At 38.2% G+C, this 22,689-nt stretch overlaps 1 protein-coding gene across 1 annotated transcript; it reads right to left on the minus strand.

Moving 5' to 3' along the window:
- Positions 1 to 787: 787 nt before the first annotated feature.
- On the minus strand, positions 788 to 21,738 carry LOC107671165 (zinc finger protein 574-like). The gene is made up of 8 exons (XM_016464037.1): positions 21,649 to 21,738; positions 15,282 to 15,448; positions 10,779 to 12,219; positions 9,181 to 9,634; positions 6,807 to 6,873; positions 6,210 to 6,276; positions 2,924 to 3,354; positions 788 to 1,402 (listed from the first exon to the last, which is right to left on the minus strand). The coding sequence occupies exons 2-8, from the start codon at positions 15,441 to 15,443 to the stop codon at positions 860 to 862; spliced, it is 3,165 nt and encodes a 1,054-aa protein (XP_016319523.1). The 5' UTR covers positions 15,444 to 15,448; positions 21,649 to 21,738; the 3' UTR covers positions 788 to 859.
- Between the last annotated feature and the right edge of the window lie 951 nt (positions 21,739 to 22,689).

A 22,689-nucleotide genomic window follows, 5' to 3' on the forward strand; every position in this document is an offset into this window, starting at 1 on the left:
TCAAATGTACTTTAAAGTAATATTTTTAATTTGACATTACAAAGTGCACCTTTTAAAAGTGTACTTAAGTGTGTTCAGAAGCAGTCGTGAAAATGTTCTCTCTTCGAGTACACTTAAGTGGCCTTATATATCTTCAAGTACAGAAGTATAAATATTCTTCTTCTAAGATCGGAAGTACACTACAAGAGCACATTCAGTACAATTTAGCACAGTTCTTTTTAAAAAGGAATGGCCATTCAGAGTGTTTTGAGCGCAAGAATACTAGAGTAACAATCCTGGTGTAGAAAAAAAACATTAAATGATTACAAAATTCTGACATGGCACCTTTAAATCATTTAAAAATTATCAGCAAAAACTATTTTTCCCTGACTAGCCAAAGCTTCATGCGCAGTCATCGGTGAGTTGACAAGAACATTTCTACTTCATCAGCGACTTCATTCTAGTTAGCTAAAGTCAAGATCTCATTAAATGAAACAGTAACAGACCCCAACAAGCTCAAGCTTTTTATTAAAATTAAACACCACAAATTATGGTCCACTTTTTGTATTAAAGGCAGATAAAACATTTAAATCATAAGATAAAATCACAGCGTAGCCATTCATATGCAAAAACCTTTGTGATTAAATTTTTTCCACGGTAAAGATGCTGAGTTGTTGTACTTCTATATTACAAAAGCAAAATATATCCTAATCAACAAGGCATCTCCAAGAAATTCACACATAAACGTTTGTTAAGTCCTGACCTATTGTTTTACCTATTGCCGAATCTGCCTTTCTCTTTCAAAAAAAAATAAAAATAATAATAATTATAATGTTCAACCCCCACCCCATGTTCCCTTTGCATTCTTCTGATTATGTTTTTACACAGTCTCCTCTAAGATAACCTCAATAGTGTGAGGCACATCCTGACCTGCCACTACAGAGATGTTGGGAACATTTATAGAGGGAACGGAGATAGTTGGCACAGTGATGGTGGGCATGGTAAGGCTGGGGTGCAGGAAGACCACAGAGGAGCTGCCTTCCTCTGCCACCAGCATGCCCTCCTGGACCACAGGCACGGCGGATGAGGAGGAGGATGGTGAAGATGAAGCAGACTCTTGTACTAAGAGGATGGTCTGCACTGCTGCATCATCATCCGTGTTCTGTGCGGAAGGATCCACGGGGTCGTTGGCGTGCAGACGCATGTGTTTGTCGAGGTTGGGTCGTGAGCGGAAGGCGGTGGGACACCGAGGGCAGATGTACGGCCGTTCGCCGCTATGCACACGGGCGTGCTCCGTTAGCCTTGCTGCTACGCTGAAGCTTTTACCGCACACCCAGCATGTGAACGGCCGCTCGCCGCTATGAATGCGCTCGTGATCCTGCAGGTGCGGAAGCTGCCGGAAACGCTTCCCACAATAAGTGCACTGAAAAAGAGAGAAGAAGTGAATGTGTGAAAAAGAATGAGGCAGTGTTATTCTCATCATTAATGATGAAAATATTTGTTAATGAAAGAATTTCTGATTTTGGCAATGATAATAGAGACGAGACGAAAAATATGCAAATATTAAATGATTTTATCTAAAAATGCCACTGAAAAAAAATGAATGCAACAATGTTATAGTAACAGTTTGCAACATGGACATAACTAAAGTCTCTAAAGCATGAAAAATTTACAACATAGAAACTTTTAAAAAGTGGCTAATCTTCTTTTCCTTTCGGCTGTTCCCTTCAGGGGTCGCCACAGCGAATCATCTGCCTCCATCTAGCCCTATCCCCTTCTGCATCCTCTTCTCTCAGACCGACTACCTTCATGTCTTCCTTCACTACATCCATAAACCTCCTCTTTGGTCTTCCTCTCGGCCTCCTGCCTGGCAGCTCTAACCTCAGCATCCTTTTCCCGATATATTCACTCTCCCTCCTCTGAACATGTCCAAACCATCTCAACCTGGCCTCTCTAACTTTGTCTCCAAAACATCTCACATGTGCTGTCCCTCTGATGTACTCATTCCTGATCCTATCCATCCTCGTCCCTCCCAAAGAGAACCTCAACATCTTCAGCTCTGCTACCTCTAACTCTTCCTCCTGTCTTTTCCTCAGTGCAACTGTCTCCAAACCATACAACATCGCTGGTCTCACTACTGTCCTGTACACCTTTCCTTTCATTCTTGCTGGTACTCTTTTATCACACAACAAACCTGACACTTTTCTCCACCCATTCCAACCTGCCTGCACACGCTTCTTCACCTCTTTTCCACACTCCCCATTGCTCTGGACTGTTGACCCTAAGTACTTAAAATCCTGCACCTTCTTTATCTCTTCTCCCTGTAACCTCACTGTTCCACTTGGATCCCTCTCATTCACACACATTTATTCGGTCTTGCTGCGACTAACCTTCATTCCTCTTCTCTCCAGAGCAAACCCCACCACCAAGTCTCCTTGTCTAAAAAGTGGCTAATAAATAAGTATAAAATAGATTTCATGTACTATTTTTGTCACTTAGATTTTCAAATTTTATGTTGATAAATAATTTTTACTGATCGTTTAAAATTCTTAATGATTATACATTACTCTTATGCTCTCCAAAGCTGTATTATTTGATCACAAATACAGTAAAAACAGCAATATTGTGAGATGTTACTACAATTTAAAATAACTATATTCTATTTTTTATATATTTTTTTTTAAGTAATTTTTTTCCAAATTACTATCAATGTTATAAATAGTTGTGCTGTTGATATTTTTGTAGAAACATTTAGAATAGAAATATTTTGTAACATTATACATTTCTTTCTGAATAAATATACACATGCTTGAATGGTAGTATATATAAAGATAATGTTATATTTTATATTATTATTATTATTTTTTTTTTTACAAAAAAATTGTAATACAACTTAACACTGGAACCAGCACATATATGAGCCATTCAGGTTCAGGAAACCTACCTCAAAGGGTCTCTCGTTGGTGTGTGTCCTCATGTGAACGGTGAAGGTGGATGCGTAGGCAAACTCCTTCCCGCAGAACTCACAGGTGAATCGGCGTAGGGCGTTTCGTTTGCCTAATGCTCCACAGCAGTGGGCCACAAGATGCTCCCCTAGAGCAGCACTGGAGGCGAAGCGGCGTCTGCAGGGGGTGAGCGGGCACCGCAGGGGTGTCTGACCCGTGTGGGAGAGGCGATGCAGGTCAAGAGCATCCTGAGTCACGCAGCGGTGGCCGCACATGTCACACTCCAGCTGACCTCCCACCTTGCCTCTTCCCTGACCTTTATATTTGCGGCGGCCCATCTCCTCCCCTGTGCAGCGCTGAAGGTGTGTGTCCAGCACTGTCTGATTCAGGAACTGAGAGCCGCAGTTAGGACACGTCTTTGGTTCTTTATCTACAAACAAAGACAGAGGGATTGAAGAGGTTTGAGAGTGGGTAAGTTGTGTCACTAGATATGTTTCCACCCAAAGTGGCGAATTGAAATTATATGAAAATTTGGAATATTGCATAAAACATTTGCGAAAGAAGTTTCCATTTTGTGTTTAAGAGAACTAAACTGTTGCTTCCTGGGAAACTGGCGCAAATGATCAATAATAAAAATGGATTGCTGTAATCTGGGAAGCCACTGTAGCTCTTTTCTCCTACATAATAAATTATGTGTGCTTAGACAGTTCTGGGAGGTAATTATGCCAAATCATTGTAATGACAGACTTTGGCTCAGGCATTTCAGAAAGACTAAAACAACATTTGAGATGGTAAGCAGTGAGATTGGTCTGCTTGTTAGTCCAACTGTCCAATCACATGTTCTGTTGAGACAAAGTCACACGACTTTTTATTCAGGAATTTATTCAGTAAAGGTTTTCTATCACATTTTATGTGCATGTCTTCTAATCAGATTATATATATATGTTCCTGCACATTTTCAAATTTTATGCACTTCTTGCCATTTCCATCCAGCTTTTTATGATGTCCTATAATGCATGTTAAAATATGTGGATGGAAACTACTACTGTGCTACTGTGTTCACATGTCCATATTTAAATAGGGCCCATCAAACAGCACTAGGCTGAGAGATGAAAAATAATAAGCTTTTTAGGCTGAAAGCTTTTTTTATATATATAAATTATAAAGTAAATTTTCTACATACAGGTAAAATATATTTTCTATCAAAGCAAATTTGTCCATTTCTAAAAACATAAATCATGCATTTTTATGAATTACCGATGCATTAAACCATTAAAACAAATTAAGATTATTAAAGCAAACATTTTTTCCAGATTGTTAGCTATGGGGTAAGTGTGAGATGCTTCAGGGTAAAATGAGCCAGTGGCCCAACTAACAAATACTATTAAAATATGAATCATTCACATATACCCTAACAAATCAACTTAATCCTGGGCTGGGCAAGTTCTACTAATGAACCATTTTTTGCCTGAGAAATCATATTTCTATCACCACTTTCTGTTAGTTACTGTTCGTTTCATTTCACCTTGACTAGAGAGGACATCTTATGTTAAAAGTGGCCAACTTATCCCACTCATATATAATGCACCCTAAAGTGCTTATCTACAATAAGAGAAATTGAAAGGCACACATATTCTCTAGTCTCCGGCTTCTGATGTACCGGACATGAGAGATACTTATGTTTATGTACACGTTCCCTCACACACACAAGCAAAAATAATCTTCTGCTTCTTATCAAGTGAGAAAAACAAACACGTATTGTTTGTTCCTTATCTAAAAAGAGGGCCAGAGACGGAGAGAGCAGCACAAACATGAGAATACAAAAAGCTCCCTCTTATTTACACAGGACCAATCAGAGGGAGGCGGCTGATAAACAGACATTTCACAGAATGCACAGCGCATACGCAGAAATAACAGCACTTTACGGGGGTCACGGGTGTGATGTGATGTTTAGATGCAGAGCATTCAAACTGTCAGGCTGTGACTCAGCCTCACTAACTTTTACAAGCTTCTACTAAGCAACTCTGCACTCCCTTATTTTCACCTGTATAAAAATCTATCCTGCTTCATTCTATGCCTCTGTTCAGCTAAAGAGAGGAACAGCTGCGGCAGCGGACAGATCTGTGTAAGAGCCTCTGATTAGAGGTGATAATGATCAGCAGCTGATCTTATCAATACACACACAACCCATCCTGATCAATGTGACCTTTGACCCCATCTATTTACTTGGAAGCAATCGATGAAAGCTCATTCATTTGACAGATCTGTGTGTGTGTGTGGTCAGAAACACAAACATTAACCCAAACAGAGCTGTAAGTCGAAAGGAGAAACTGATAGGGCCACTTAAAGTAAGTGAGTTTGTAAGTGTATTAGGGATACCCATGCTGATTTACTGCAGTTATTATATAATATATATTGAACAGTTATTACAAAAAGTAGATTAACATGTCTATATATTGTCCATACATGAAATAATTACATTTTGTACATTTGTCATATTGTTTTTATTTTAATAATAATTATATATAAAATAAAAGGTAATCAATTGAATAGTTTCATTAAAAACAAATTACGTGTTTGTGTGTGTGTAAATGTGTCAATTGTGTTATCAAATATGATGCAAATTTAAATTTTGTAAACCATTTAATTTGATAAACACACATGCACGCACACAAATTTAAACACATTTACACACACGCACACATATATATATTTTTTTTTAATTAAACAATTAAACTGATCACATTATTTGGTATTTAAAAGTATTGATATTTGTATGACAATTACTATAAAAATTCTTAAATATAGTAAAATATTGCATGTACTATTTCATAAACAAATTACATATCCTAATACATATAAAAATGGAGAGAAAGGTTGAACAATTATTATACATTATATTATACATGTATAATATATACATAATAATTATCATACATATGTATGTGTGTTTGTGTGTGTGTGTGTGTGTGTGTGTATATATATATATATATATATATATATATATATTATACAGACAATATACAGACTGCAAAAGCTCATTTTCGCATTGTCTATTCAATGCTTTTGTCTAGCACAATGACAATGTCTCTGAAACATCTTTATTAGGGGGCTAAAATATGAATATGCTCTTAATTTAATTAATCGGCATATTGTTAAATGAACTTGATTACATTTTAATCAATTGCCAGCCCTAATCCTAATGCATGAATGTAAGAAATAGCATGTGAATGAGAGCTCGTAAGGACAAAAGGCTGAGTGTGTAATTGTTTCCTGCAGGCTGACCTTGGTGGATGAGAGAACAGCGAAAAACAGAGAGAACGTGAATAGGAAAGGCTGCATCATGCAATTCCTGGAGCCAATCCAGCAACAATTGCTGTCAGAAAAGCCACGTTTGAATTCACCCACATATCATAAGGCACACAGTCATCATGTACTCGCATAGAGGTACAATTAATATCACCAAAAAATAATGCAGCTTCAACTTTGAGCTGAAGAAACGTCATTAAACTGAGGCGTGCGGCAGAGTGGCAGCCTCTATGTTTTAAAGCCCACCGCATGGGATTAAAATCAGCAGGGTCCTTACTAATTATTCCTGACATCAATAATTACTGCTTATATTTACTTTTCAGTGCCGTGTCAATGTGTCATCTTTAACCAGTACCCTCAGTAAAATGACTGGAGGAAGAAATATCATCTGATTTATTTTTTTAATTATTAATTATTGGCATTTTAATTAAGAATGCAAATTCAGTAAATTACTGACATATGCTTATTAGTTGTAAACAACCGAACAGTTTATCTGCATTCTGATCTTATTAGCTGTAACAGTGCTCTGGAAAAGCAAGAAAGTTCGATGTTACAGAGATAATAACTCCGTACAATTGCAGCATTAATGCGTTTTACTCCTGTGTCACTGAGCATTATGAGAAGTCCAGTAATGAAGGCCCTTGTGAATAGAGTTTCAAATAATTAGATTAGCATTATAATATTACATAAAGTATTATAAAAAGGCATTCTGCTAACCTGGTTATTGAACTTCTTTAGAATTCAGCTTGTTTCAGGGTAAGTAACAGCACATTCAATTGGAGTCAATACGCTGATGACACCAAGGAAATAACTGCAATCACATAAGGGAAGCACTCCTATCTCACCACCATCATTAAGGTACTTGAGTAGGAAGACGCATTCACCCTTTTGAATTTTTTTTTTCATTTTCTGCTCCCTAAGTGTTCAGCTATGGCAAGCATTTCAATCTGAAAATCCATCATGTTTTGAATTATTTCTGTACTGGAAACACTCATTTTTCTCTACTCATTCCTCATCACTCATGTCTCAATTTGTAAAAACAATGGGAATATGTAAGTACAATTATACATGTTTATCGATTGAGAGTTTTTTTTCTACAAAGGTCAGGTTTTAGGTCAATGTGTAAATATGTAATTTATAAAACGTGTAAAATCTAATTTAAGCAATTCTGTGTGTGTCTTATTTACTTTCCACAAATTGTGTGAGGTCATGTAACACCATTTAAGAGTTTGGGGTCAGTTTCTCAAAGAAGACTCTTATGCTCACCAAGGCTGCATTTATTTGATAAATGCAGTAAAAACAGTAATGTAAAATATTATAACAATTTAAAATAAATGTTTCTTGTTTATTTTAATATATAAAATGTAATTTAATGCTGTGTTGGCAGAGTTTTCAGCAGCCATTACTCCAGTCTTCAGTGTCACATGATCCTTCAGAAATCGTTCTAATATGCTGATTTGGTGCTCAAGTAGCATTTCTTATTATTATAAATGTTGCAAAAACAGTTGTGCTGCTTAATATTTTTGTGGAAGTCGTAACGCATATTTTCAGGATTCTTTGGTGCATAGAAATATCAAAAGAACAGCATTTATTTGAAATATAAATCTTTTTGCAACATTATGATTTAACTGTCACCTTTGATCAGTTTAATGCATCCTTGATGAATAAAAGTATGCTTTTTTTTTAATCTTCACCCCAAACATATGCATGCATTATATTTATCATCTGCCACCCTGTTCTCTAATTTCTTTCCCTTTTTCCAGCAGCAAAAGCAAAGCCACATTACAGCAAGATGCCGAATGTCCATGGTGACTGTTTAGCTCTCCTGTTTTTATTTCTTCAAGATTCACATTGACTGGATGCCAAAATAAGGTATTCGTAATACATCACATGGGAAATGAGAAATGTCAGAGCCACTTGTTTAATTGATCACTTCTCTTAGAGACTAATCAGACATCTTCCTGATGTTGCACAGTTTGACAGGGTAAGCGTTTCCGGGAACAGAAAAAAACCCTGTAGGGACGTGGACCATAACAAGGAAGGGCACCAACAGGGCTTGTTAACTAACAGAAACATGCAATGATTAGTCCAGTGTCATCTCAAGTTTCCGCTCAAATGAATCTGGCATCAGGCCCTTTGTTGAAACAGGCAGCAAAAATTGAATTTTTTGGTATATCGGTCTCAAATCCATCACACAAAAAAATACACGTAATCCTTTCCATGTTTACAGCTGAATACCTCATTTTCACGCACTCTTTTGGTATATACACAAAATGCATCTGCTCTCTCACGTGCCTCGTAGTTCAGCACCGCAGCGAGATGTCATGATAGACAGGAGAAGAGGCAGTTTTCCGTCCTCTCTTCCCACACTGACAGCTACTGCTAGTTGTTGTTTGAGAAAGTCTGGCATTGTGCTGACGCTCATATCATTACTACAACAACCCATGTTCATGCACCGGATACTGACTACACTGTCTGAACAAACGGATCAGATTTCATCACTTGCTAAATGACAGTGCGGACAGTCGCTCCTACAGATCGGATTTGAAAACCAAATCAGATTTGTGCGCAGCGTGACATTATTTAAATTCTTGCCGACTACTTATACCTTTCCATCTCTATTTACAGTCAGATTAAATATCAATCATCTTTGGGAACGAGCTAAGGAGGAGGATAAACATATTTAAAGAAACACAGTTGTGTCATTCCAAACCTATATGACTTTCTTTCCTCTGTGGAACACAAAAGAAGATATTTTGAAGGTTTTTTTTTTTTTTGTCCACAAAATAAAAGTGTTGTTTTGGACCCCACTGACTTTCTTTGTATGGACAAAAACAGATGACATTATTCAAAATATCTTTTTTTTTTTGTTGTTGTTGTTGTTCCTGAAAGTGATAAAAGGTGAGCAAATGATAAATTTAGATTTTTGGATGCAACACACACAGACCTGTGACTCTTCAGCTGGGACTCGAACTTGAAGCTGGCTGGGCACTCTGGGCAGATGTGCAGACGCCCATCGCTTGATTGTCCCCTGCCTTTTCCTCTGCCTCTGACCTTGCGTTCCTGGCTTTCACCCCCCTGGTGAATCAGCATGTGGCGTTTGAGTGACGTCGGCTGGAAGAAGCGCTTGTCACAGAGGGGACAGTTGAATATGCGTGATCCTCCGTGGGTCAGGTTGTGACGTAGCAGGTTGGCCGGAGACGGGAAGCTCTTTTTGCAAATTTTGCAGTTAAAGAGTTTCTCCCCTGTGTGCTGGAACACATGCTCACGCAGACGGCTGCGCCGCGTAAAGCCCTGTCCACAATGTGGGCACTCGTGTGGCAGGGCGGTGCGTGACCAGTCGCGGCTCAGCTTGGCGGGAGCCTCAATGGCGCCGTCTGCAGCTGCTGCTGCTGTTGCCGACAGAAACACTTTGTTAACAGGAAATCTAAATGAAGGAGACTGTCCATGTAATATCAAATTAATTTGATACGTTTCAGGCTTAAACATTATGAACGTTGTGAAATGCTGATGAAGTAATGAACCATATCACAATCTGTTCAGATAACAGAAACTTGTTACATTTAGCAGGTACCGTTTTCACAAATCAATAAAAGGCATCTACCACTTTCATGTACACTACCGTTCAAAAGTAATATACACACAGGTAGTGTACGTGAATTTATATGTTCTTGTAAATCAATAATCAGTAAATAATGTCAAGATATACTGCAAAGAATCATCTTCTATACATTCTATTCCTGTAAGTGAATTCTTTCTTTTCTATTGGCAGATTTTTATTTATTTATTTTTTACTTTAAGCATTAACTTTACTTAACTACTTTTTTCTACTATAAAAATACTATCTGCACAATAGAATAAAATATTTATGATTATTATCATCATGGTTTCTGATCTTTCTGATCTGATCCTCTGATGTATTTATAAAGCAGAATGAAACAAAAATTGAAACAAAATGAAACAAATGAAATATAACTCTTGAAATATTCCATAGACTCCCAGTGGACTCCAGATCCCAATGTGAAAAGCTCTGATTTTAAGTAATTCATCTGGTACATTCAGTACTTAAAAATAATTAATGAGCAACTTTAAAAATGTTAACTTTAAGGGATAGTTATAAACATGTATAACTTTTTTTCTTCTGTGGAACATAAAATGTGACAAAATAAGAAATTCTGAGAAATGTTTTTTTGACCATACAATGAAAGTCCACAGTAACTAAAACTGTTTGGTTACCAACATTGTTTAAAATATCTTCATTTATATTCCACAGAATAAAGAAAGTCATACAGGTTTGGAACGACATGAGGGTGAGTAAATGACAGAATTTTTGGGTCAACTATCCTTTTAAATATTGTTCTCTACAACTTAAATTACTTTACAATGTACATCTTCTACTCAAGTCTGACTTTTAAGACTGTTTGTGTATAGCCCAGAGCCAGAATCATGGAGTTACATTATCAGTTAATAAAATGAGTATGTATGGATATCCTACTTAGTTAGGTCTCTTTGGAATTGTGCTGTGTCGTGTGCACTCAGTCTGACCTGGTTGTCCAAGGTTCACGTTGTCTCTGGGTTTCACAACAATAGCTGGAGCTGCAGTAGGGTACAGCCTGCCTTTCACTTCACCAGAGGGTGGATGTCCCACAGCTGCGTTCTTATGCTCCCGCCGATGGTACAAGAACTGTGTGGTGCTCATGAACTCAGCCCCGCACTCTGCGCAGGTGTGCAACGCCGCCTCCAGGCTGTGCTCGGTTCTGCGGTGCTGAGCCAACTCCTGGTCACTGGTGAAAACAGATCCGCATTGATGGCAAAGGAAATTCTGTCCTTCTGTGCTCAAAGATGGAGCTTTCACAGGTTCCTTGTCTGTGCTACTTTCCACCTCTCCTTGGATCTCCTCAACCACAGTGCTTTTTTCCATCTCCACATCTTCTTCCATCTTATCAACGACCACATCCATTCCTTCTTCCTGGTTTGCTCCATTACTCTCCTCCACCATCTCCACACAAACCTCTGTGCCTTCCACGGCAGGTTCCTGCTCAGTCTGGAGAGCCTCAGATCCTCTCATTCCATCATTCTCCAGCTCAACCTCCACATGTGCTACAGGGGTCTCAGTTATGGTTTGTTCCAGAGTGGTCACCTCTATTAGGCTCTGGCCTTCTCCAGCTGTGGCTAAAAGCAAGAGTCCCTCACCTGGGGCCTCCAGCATGGCTGTGGAGAGCTGAGGAATGGCAGGTTGAGCCTGCTTGGGTTTATCCTCCCCCTCTGAGCGGTGCTGCTTTCGGTGATAGAGGAAAAGAGTGGTGTTGAGGAAGCCCTCTCCGCAAACTGTGCAGCGGTGTATGGCATCCTTCAAGCCGTGCTGAGTCTTGCGGTGAGTCACAAGCTCTGGAACCAGGCTGAAGCTTTGCCCGCACTCCACGCAGAGCAGGCTGGAGGGGGGCTTAGCCTTTTTCTGCCCCCTGCGCCTTGTGGCGGAACTGTTTTCTTCAGCTGAGGACTCCACAGGTGCAGTTTCCTGGGTGGCCGAAGTCTCCGGAGGTTCATTGGGGACACTGTTGCTCTGTACACCATCAGGTGCCGCTACTCTTTCAGAAACCTCTCCTACTGCCACAAATACTTGACTGGTGTTCTCCATCTTCATTTCAGCCTGCCTTCCCTCTTCTTTCACCTCCATCTGTTCATGTGCATTCTGTGCTTGCTCAGCGTCCTGATATTCTGGCTGGGTAGGAACCGGTTGGGCTGCCGTTTCAACACTTTCCCTACTCTGCTCTCCTCCAGGTCCAGGTCCCGTCTCAAGACAACAGCCCATCTTGCGGTGATGCTGCCAGAGTGACAGAGCATCAAAGAGAACCTCACAGTCAGCGCACTGATACAGAACACGAGGAGCATCCGCCTGAAGAGTTTTCTTCTGTTCTAGCAGAAAAGACAGATCAACAGCTGTCTGAGTCTGGATCTGGGGAGCTGACACAGCCTGCATCGCCACCTAGTGAGATGAAACAAAACATACACATCAAGTAATCTGATGACAAATGATGACAATTGCAGAGCAAAATAAAAGTGTAATTGCACTTTTGGTCAATGATATGATGCTCTTTTTTTAATATATATATTTTTTTTTTCCCCCAAAAAGATACATTAAAAATACTATCTAACATACAATTAATTTAATATTTTTTGGGGAGCATAAAGTCCAAAAAGTAAGGGTGACACAACTGTCCTGATATCTTTACGAAACAAAAAAGTCTCTTTAAAAGAAATTTAAGAAAATAAAAAAATTGAAAAGATGTAGTCTGGCATAATCTTTTATTATTTATTAGAAAAATATTTTAACTGCTTCACTACAAGGTCAATATGTCTTTTAAATATCAGATAATTTGACTTTTTTGTAACAAGGCAAAATTGGTTCAGATTGTCATGTGGTGCAACTCCCCCAAAACTCAATATTTATAAGTTAATAATTCATGATATTTGTAAAAAAGAAATTACGATTGTGAATAATGATTAAGATGTGTTCACTTTCAATGTGTATGGAGTCATTTAAAACATTTCTTCATATAATTTTGAAAGTTACACGAATTCATTGAAAGTTACACGAGTACATTACATAAATGCATTCAAAACTAGATGATTAAAAGATTTTTACTTTTCTTTATCATAGACATTCTTATTTGTCATTGACCCATTTTCATAAATTTGTCAAAATGATTATCTTCTGCATTTTTCTAATTTGTTGTTGAGTTGTTGTTATTATTATTACATTTTTTGTTAATGAGTTGTTGTTATTATTATTTTTTTTTAGTATTTGTATAACACTTCATTGTTTGGATTTTCTTTTCAGGTTTAAATTAAGTTTTAATTACTTGTGGACTGTATTTTTTTTTTTACCAGCTTATTGTATATGTACACTGAAAACTTCTTCCTGAACACAGTCACTGAGCGGAAACACCCGTGTGCTGATGGCTCTCACAGAGTGTAAAAACCCACTCAAGAAGTTAGCACATGTCACACTCAATTCAAGCTAACATTCACTGTTACCAAGGGCACGGCGTGGGGGTCCGTGCAACCATCATTTGACGTAATCGGCTGCGACATCCCACTGAACTGACATGGCACAAACGGTTTGTGTTCGCCATGCTATCTATAAAATAGTTTAAGCACCCACTTAAGCCATCTTGATGAGAGAGTATTAAGAGTAGAGAGGGTGACTCAGAGAGACAGAGAGGTTTGGCTGAGGACACTAATAAACCCGATGGACAGATGCACTTATGTTGTATCTATTTTCAGCATGGATGTTTCAAATGAGATAAGAGCAGATGGAGATCTAAAAACAAAGTCAAAGAGGCGATGGCACCGCGAATGGGCATAACAGGCTGCAGCCTCATCTCATCCACCAGCTGATATAGAGCAGCATTATTATCACATACTGAAAATGAGGTGGAAAATATTGATATGAAAACATGTATTAAAGTAATTAATGCAAAATAAACAAAAACATAAAACAAATGTGACATGTCTCTGTCAATACTCTGTCACCTGCCTCTGTTTGCATGAAAGCTGTCAGTTCAATTTTTCCCCACTTTAAAGTTTATTTTGCACATTCATTTTCACGACCATGATTTACCAAGTAATGACATTAATAGTTCAACAGATTTTTATGTGAGCATCAATCATTGCAATTAAATCTCTTTATTACAAGTATTCATACTTATTTTTGCACTTACACATATTTAATACATTTAAAAGTCTGTTTTTAAAAAAGTAAATGAATGAAACAATTGAAATATATATATATACAGGTGCATCTCAATAAATTAGAATGTCATGGAAAAGTTCATTTATTTCAGTAATTCAACTCAAATTGTGAAACTCGTGCATTTAATCAATTCAATGCACACAGACTGAAGTAGTCTAAGTCTTTGGTTCTTTTAATTGTGATGATTTTGGCCTAAAATGAAATTGAACAACGAAAGTTAAATAAAAACACATATATTTAAATAAATAGATAAATAGTTCTGTGGGAGGCTTCGTCTACGACACTGCAAAAATGAAAAGGCACATTTTCTAATTTGATTCACCTTTTTCAGAGTTGTGATTTGCTACTTGTTTAAAAAGCAGAAAGACAGAAAATGCATTTTTCAGCTGTGACTAATAACTAGCTTGAAGAGAGCTACTCCAATCATTATGAAAACAGTCAAGCATTAATTCAAACTTGACTGTTTTTATAACAACTAAAGTAAAAGTGCATCAACATTAGAGTGTAAAAGACAGAATCTCAAGTGCCTCATTTCCCCCCTGTAGTGAAGAGACAAATTAGGAGTTGCGCAAAAAAAAAAAAACATCCGCTTACAAAATTATCCTTTTAGATTTCAGCTCACTATTCAGGATTACTGGAAGCTGCTCTTCGAATTTTCTAGTCTGTTTTGGATAATTATAGTTACGAGTTCAAGGGGTATTAAGGGAATAAAATAGATTACATTTTCACAGGCTTTCAGGAGCCGCATGTTAATGCACCCCATTTAGAGATAATGCTAAGTAATACCACAAAGAAAACCTTTTTTTTTTTAAGAAAAGGAATTTGACAAACCCATCTCATGTGACTTAGGAAAAGGGTGATTTCCTGTGAGTTTTATCAGAAAGATAAAGTTTTGAATTAGTTTAGGGGTGAACTGTGTATAGGTGTATTCACACCAGGAAAGTCCGCTAGTTCACTTGCTTTGGTCCGGACCAAATACATTTACCATTGATTTTTTTTTTGTTTGGTGTGGTTCGCTTTCACACTGCCCTTTTTGCAAGTGAACCAGAAATTATAAACAAAACCACACGTGTGATAAGGTCATCCATTCATTGGACAGAAATTCTCAAGTGTACCAGAGTTCGTTTTGAACCGGACCGAGACCACCTCTTCAGCTGGGTCTTGGTGCGGTTGTTTGGTCCGCACCTGAGTGCGACTGCTGTATTCACACCTGCCCAAAAGATCACACCAAGGGGGGGAACGAAACAAGACAGGTGTGAATACGCCCTATGATAGTAGATATGTGTCAATACCTGTGCCAGACCAGCGGCGGCAGCTGCAGCCTCGATAGGCGTCTCATTGGGCAGAAGTTGTGGATTCTCTGCAGTGCAGGTCATCTGATGTGCAAGCACTTCCTCTAGTGTAGGAAACTCCTGATAACAGGGAAAGCACATGTACACTGAAGAGGACTCCATGGCTGCTGGAAACACACAAGAATATGTTTAATTAAAAAATAATACATGTTTATATAAAGACAAGTGATGAAAACATTTGATTAAAGGTAAAATGTTAAAGGTTTAAAGGTTTGACTCCAATAACAGTGCCCTTTTTTAATGCAACAGAGAATGTACAACTAAAAAAAAAATTGCAGCAATCCTACTCGCACTCCTTGGACCTTTCAAATGAAGACATTAAAAATGTTTTAGCACTTAACATTTATTTAACAATAAGAGATAAAGGTGACCGTTAGATGCATCGTTTTTTAGACAACATTAATGTATTGTAAATAATTGTGATCATTTTGTGAAAGTCTTCATTCATTAGTTTTTTTTTTTTTTAAACAAAGATTAAAGGTTTTTGACCTACACTAGTATCATTCAAAGGTTTGTGGTTGGTAAGGTACTTTTATTATTATAGTTTTTTTTTTTTAAAGAGACTGACCCTCTTATTCAGCAATTATGCATTTAACTTATCAAAAATGGCAGTAAAAAAAAAGTAGGTAAAAATAAATAAGCAAACTTTGAAAATAAATAAATGAAGACTGTCAAAAACAGTCTTTAATGACAACTATTTAGAAAACAATGTTGTCTAAAAAACACGGATGAAAAGGAAAACTGTGAAACTGTAGCACTGATGAGATTGGATCTTTTGGGTCTGATTAGGGCTGTATGCCACTCCTCCATGAAGTGACAGACAGGAAAAGGATGGATGAAACGTTTTAAGGAAGAGAGATGGTAGAGTATGATATTCCATGGCAGATGGCAAGTGAAATGTCCTTACAGCATGTTATCAGTGTTAACACGAGGGGGCTGAGTTTTACATGACGTGCAAACTGTGGCAAAACAAAGCCACACTCATTAGTTTCACTCCGCATAATTTATCAAGACGGCACAAAATAACTAATAATTACAGCTGAAATGTCACAGAACCAGCTTAAATATGAGTCAGTCAAGTTCATCCTGGCAATCATAAACATGCAATTTAATGTTAAACAGAAGCAAAGCTGCACATAAATGCGTGTAAACACAACAAAATCTGGATATGAAATGATTCCTCCTTTTACTAGAAGGAAATATTTTATGTCAGTATATAACATGGTTCACATGGCTTATTTCTTCAGTAATACTTACAGATTATCCGTTTGACCAATGTTTGTCACCAATATTCACACTTTTCTACATAAGAAGTTATTGGTTCTTCAATTTCAGGTCAACAATATTGAAAAATGCATCGGGTAGCTCTCTAAACAGATCACATGTAAATCACAGGTCACATGTAAATTAATTTTATAATTATTTAATTATACTTATTAATTATTGTGTTACACTGTATTATGTATATAAAAATAATATACTTTTTACATCCAATCATCCTTAAATTGTAACAGAAATGCATGACAGTATTTTAAACTAAAACATTATTACTGTTGTTATTTATATTATTTTTAAATAATATTGTTTTAAAAAGTATATTTAAAGCTGCAGTCCGTAAGTTTTGCCTCTTTATCGCCATCTCTGTTTGAAAACCTGCAATTGCAGATTTTTGCGGAATTATCTTCCTTGCTTGGGTTGTGCTCCGGCGCGGCTGAATCTAATGTATTGAGGTGTATGTGTGGCAGTCAGTCACCGCACAGGTGTGGATATTCACTGTACTTCATAATCACAGATTCTAGCCTACGTCTTGGAATATATGACCCAAATAAGAATTTTCACCGGCTATTGTCATCTGAACAAGTGAATAACAAAAAGCATTACAATAAATCGCGCTACCAATGGTGATTTAATCTAAAGATCAGTTAGCTCATATCACATCAAACCATGCAAATTATTATTATTGTTATACTTTATTCTCAAATTATTAATGTTAACAACATCAGCATTGCGTGACTGAGAATGTATTAGCATGTAGATTTCAATTTCTGTACAGTCTATTCTCTAATTGTTAGGGGTGGAACGGTTCGCAGAAAAAAATCGAACCGTACGGTTCTTCACACACGGTTCGGCACGTGCTAGGACCACGGTTCAACTTAAAGGTCCCCTGAAATGCTTAGAAACACGCAGCGTTACTCTGTGTGTTGACGTCATTTTAACTGAAACAGGAAGACAGGGCGGGACATATCAAGCAGCCCCGCCCCTTTTTAAAATAGCCAATAGCGTTCGTTTATATCACAGCTTGGGCTAGAGCCGTTCAGAGCTGTTGAGCTCCATAAAGCCGTATTTGACAGGGTATGCCAGGCACAATCTCATCCATATTGCTATAAAATATAGCATTCTGTGTAGAATTCAAATAGCTCCGATACATTTTGTGGTCTGCACCGACTCGCGCATGTGATCCGCTCCGTGCTATCGTCTCTAGACCGGAGCAGGGTGTGTGTGTGCAGTGCGGTGGTTAGCGTGACACAGCGCGAAACCAGACTTCTTTTTTTCCTCAATGGAAAGCATATTTACACTGTTTGAATCGTTCCCTGTCCCCTATATAGTGCACTACGTGCCATTCACTGTACAGAAAATACTAATTCTGTGGACAAGTGACCAATTTTAGCCGCGGCTTCAGCATCTATTTTATAGTGTAGGGGGCAGGAGCTTCGAATTCTAGAGAGCATTTGATTGGACAGAAAGTTTGACGAGAAGCTGAAGTACGATGTGACGTCAACAAAATCGTTGAGCCGTTTTGGCGGAAGTGACGAACTGCAAGCTTTGAATGTTTATATCTTCTAAATGCGAATTTTGTCACTGTTTTGGAGCACACTGCCTTATATATAACCTTAAGACTAACATATTGATACTAACTTTCACTTTGATTTCATGGGGACTTTAAATCTGACAATGTATCTGTAATATGGTTTGCTATAAATAACACGTAAAACAAACAGGGTTAGGCTAATGTATGTTTCTGTTGATGGATGCGCATTCTGGCTTCCCAATACATTACAACAGCAGCGATGAAAAAAAAAATCACTCTTGTTTAATGCGAATGCTGTATGCTGGAATATTAGCATTTATTCCATCACCTGGGTGCTGATAGGGCGCGCGCTCAGGTGAGACCTGAACAGAGCACGTTGATATCTATGTTTAAGCTAAACTCGTTTAAGCTTTGCCAGTTTAAACATTTAAGAGCCAGAGGTAGGGATGGGCGGATCGATCCTTAAGTATCGATACTTTCGATACTGATGCTGTATCGAAAGGATCGATCCTCACATAAAAATATCGATTCATTGTGCATTTTTTAACTATTAATTTGATTTATTTATCAAGAAATTCTGGGCATAAATAAGCTTCTAAGTGGACAAATAGACTATATTAGCGAATAATTGTGTTGGATAGAACTATTTCTCCTGCTCATCGCAACACACGCAAATGCTGAAAGACAGAACCAATCAATCACAGACAGCGTTCGCTGCTGACGCATGGTTCACAGTGCTTGTTCAAATAGGGCTGCGTTTCCCAAAAGCATCAGACGCATACGTAGATCTTAAGAAACCATTGCCACATTATTACATTACATAACACTGTTACTATATATAAAATAATTCTGAAAAATTCATTACGGTTTCCACACAAATATGAAGCAACAATAATAATAAATGTTTCTTGAGCAGCAAATTATATTAGAATTATTTCTGAAGGATCATGTGACACTGAAGACTGGAGTAATGATGCTGAAAATTCAGTTTTGATCACAGATGCATTTTAAATTACATTTTAAAATAGATTAAAATAGAGTGAGACTTTTTTATAAAATACATATTATACATTTAACTAAAGGATCCTGCAAGCACTTTAATTTTTCCCCCGAGTCGTTATGCACAAAAACTGGTTCAATAACGTTGAATGTTACAGGGACTGATTATTACAAATGCAGATCCCACTGTGTTCTGGTTAAATAATTTCTATTTATTTATTGGGTGTTCTTTATGACAGCTTTCCTAAAAATATATCTTCTATTTCTAAAATAAGAAATATCCCAATATATCGCCTTGCTTACAGTATCGAATGCGGTCATTGTACCGGTCTGTTTTGGTAAAGAACGAGCTGAGAGTCTTAAGGCGAAGCTCTCAATTTACCGGTCGATCTACATTCCTAGCCTCAACTATGGTCACGAACTCTGGATCATGACTGAAAGAATGAGATCGCGGATACAAGGGGCAGAAATGAGTGCAGAGTGGCTGGGCGCACCCTTAGGGATAGGGTGAGGAGTTCAGTCACCCGGGAGGATCTCGGAGTAGAGCCGCCCTGGTGAGGTGTTCCGGGCATGTCCCACTGGGAGGAGGCCTCGGGGCAGACCCAGGACACGTTGGAGAGACTATGTCTCCCAGCTGGCCTGGGAACGCCTTGGGGTTGCCCCAGAGGAGCTGGAGGTGTGCAGGGAGGGTATTTATTGCTAAGGTTTGCATATGGTGGGGTGTTCTTTATGACAGCTTTCCTAAAAATATATCTTCTATTTCTAAAATAAGAAATATCCCAATATATCGCCTTGCTTACAGTATCGCAACATATCGTATCGCGATACATATCGTATCGCCAGATTCTTGCCAATACACAGCCCTAGCGGAGGGTGTCTGTTTTGGTGGCTGCAAGATATCATCTCTGCTTTTTGCGGATGATGTGGTCCTGCTGGCATCATCAAATCAAGACTTGCAGCGTGCGCTGGAGATGTTTGCAGCCGAGTGCGAAGCGGCGGGGATGAGAATCAGCAGTTCCAAATCCGAAGCCATGGTTCTCAGTCGGAAAAAGGTAGATTGCCCCCTCCAGGTTGGGGGGGAGTTGCTCCCTCAAGTGGAGGAGTTTAAGTATCTCGGGGTCTTGTTCACGAGTGAGGGAAAAATGGAGCGGCAGGTTGACAGACGGATTGGTGCTGCGTCCGCAGTAATGCGGTCATTGTACCGGTCTGTTTTGGTAAAGAACGAGCTGAGAGTCTTAAGGCGAAGCTCTCAATTTACCGGTCGATCTACATTCCTAGCCTCAACTATGGTCACGAACTCTGGATCATGACTGAAAGAATGAGATCGCGGATACAAGGGGCAGAAATGAGTGCAGAGTGGCTGGGCGCACCCTTAGGGATAGGGTGAGGAGTTCAGTCACCCGGGAGGATCTCGGAGTAGAGCCGCCCTGGTGAGGTGTTCCGGGCATGTCCCACTGGGAGGAGGCCTCGGGGCAGACCCAGGACACGTTGGAGAGACTATGTCTCCCAGCTGGCCTGGGAACGCCTTGGGGTTGCCCCAGAGGAGCTGGAGGTGTGCAGGGAGAGGGAAGTCTGGGGGGCTCTGCTCAGACTACTGCCCCCGCAACCCGGCCTCGGACAAGTGGAGGAAGATGTAATGGATTACGTTACACTTGTTGTCATGTAATTTGGAATTAGTAACGGATTACAATTTTCAAGTAATCTACCCAGCTCTGCTAAAACATTACTGTTGTTATTTATTATGCACATTGTGTTTTTATAGTTTTGCCCACAAATTAAATTCACTAATGCATTAGGCATTACTGTCAAAACGCAGACATAAAATTATTTACAACGGTTTCGCATTTCGGTCATATCATATGACACTTATAAAAATGCCTCTGTCATAAAACAACCAATACTGATAGACCTCTAGATTTTTAGTAATAATGATCATCCACTAATAACTATGTCTGCAGCAAAGCCCTAAATCGGTTAATAAGCTACAAAGGGGTGCTCTATTTCACCAAAAATGAGTTAAACTTGGAGGATGTAGAGAGACAGCAGAAAGATCACAGCGCCGATCAGTTGCTGCACCCAACAGGCTAAAAAGCTAACATCAGTTAGCCAACAGCCTCAATTAGCGGGCTCTGCTGGCCTGCTAGCATTTAGGATGCACCAACTTCCTTTTACTGAACAACGGTAAATATGTGAGAAAGATATTTACATAGCCACAGTCATTGGTTTATTGATAGTTATATGTTCAAAGCGCAGCCGCTATGGGTGCTTGGTCGCGCTCAAACATTGAACACACAGCGCGGGCGAGAGAGAAGCGCCGAAGAAGGGCAGCACGCGCTTCTTCGGTGGTAGTTTGGCGGAATCCGCCCGTTAGCAAAGGGCGAATGTCTCCCCCAGTCGAGTCTCCGAGACGACAGGTACTACTAAATGACAGGAACTGTAGATAACCTTGGATTAGTCGCAAAAAAACATTGCTACCGTAGGATAAAATAAACAACTCACCGATTACGGCCTTCTCCTTTCGTATCTGTCAGAAATGTTGTTAGGAACGTCTCAACAAAACGCGACGTAATTGGTCCGCAGCACTTTTCAAGTCCGCCAATAGAATTCCACTGAAGTCAAGCGCGCTTGCAAAAACACGTCATCTACGGTTTAACGTCAGTAAAGACATTACTAACCAGTTAAGTATTAATGGTGTGTAAATTATAAATAATACATTTAATAACTTTTATATAAAAAATTATGTAGAACCACATTATTGCCTCAATGCAAACCTTTTTGGAATTAATTATATGATCAGATTAAAACCAATAAAGTTAAAGTTACATATAAAGTTATTAATTTGATTTACCCAGTGAGACAAGTAGTCGCAACATTTTTTAGAGACATAGAGACTACATGCATCTTTTGTAACTCCATAAAACACTTATTTTATGATTGTGTATTTACCCAGAAGATGTTTTGGATTGATATTGAATATCTAATATTTAAATGTATAAAATTAAAGACACGGTTCTATGGTAAAGATATATTTTTGTTGTATAAAAATAAGAGTTTGGAGCAACATTTGGTGATTAATTTAATAATTATGTATGGGAAATACCATACACACAAACAAAAATGGACTAATAATAAACCTATTTATAAACATTAATAAACATTATTTAAAATTTAACTTAAGGATTACATTGAAGCCTTAAAAGATCTAAGCAAAAAGGATGTATAGAATTTTTGAATGCTTTTCTTATGGAAAATGTCTTGTAAGTTATCCCCTGTAGTTTTTCTTCTTCTGTTTGTTCATTTGATGCTATTATGAATGTAATTGATAATAATTGAAAACACTGTGATCCTCTATATGTGTATGTTGTGTTACTGTTCTTGTTGTGCAATTGAAAAAAATCTGTAAAGACATTAAAGTTAGAGAAATGTCCTTTAAAATATCAAAATCTATGACTGACGTTTTTAATTGGATATTGGGAATTATTTAAAAAATCATATTCACTGAACAAAAATAAAGTACATTATATTCATTGAACAAAAATT

Source organism: Sinocyclocheilus anshuiensis, unplaced genomic scaffold (assembly GCF_001515605.1).
Source record: "Sinocyclocheilus anshuiensis isolate Anshui unplaced genomic scaffold, SAMN03320099.WGS_v1.1 scaffold1286, whole genome shotgun sequence".
NCBI lineage: Eukaryota > Metazoa > Chordata > Actinopteri > Cypriniformes > Cyprinidae > Sinocyclocheilus > Sinocyclocheilus anshuiensis.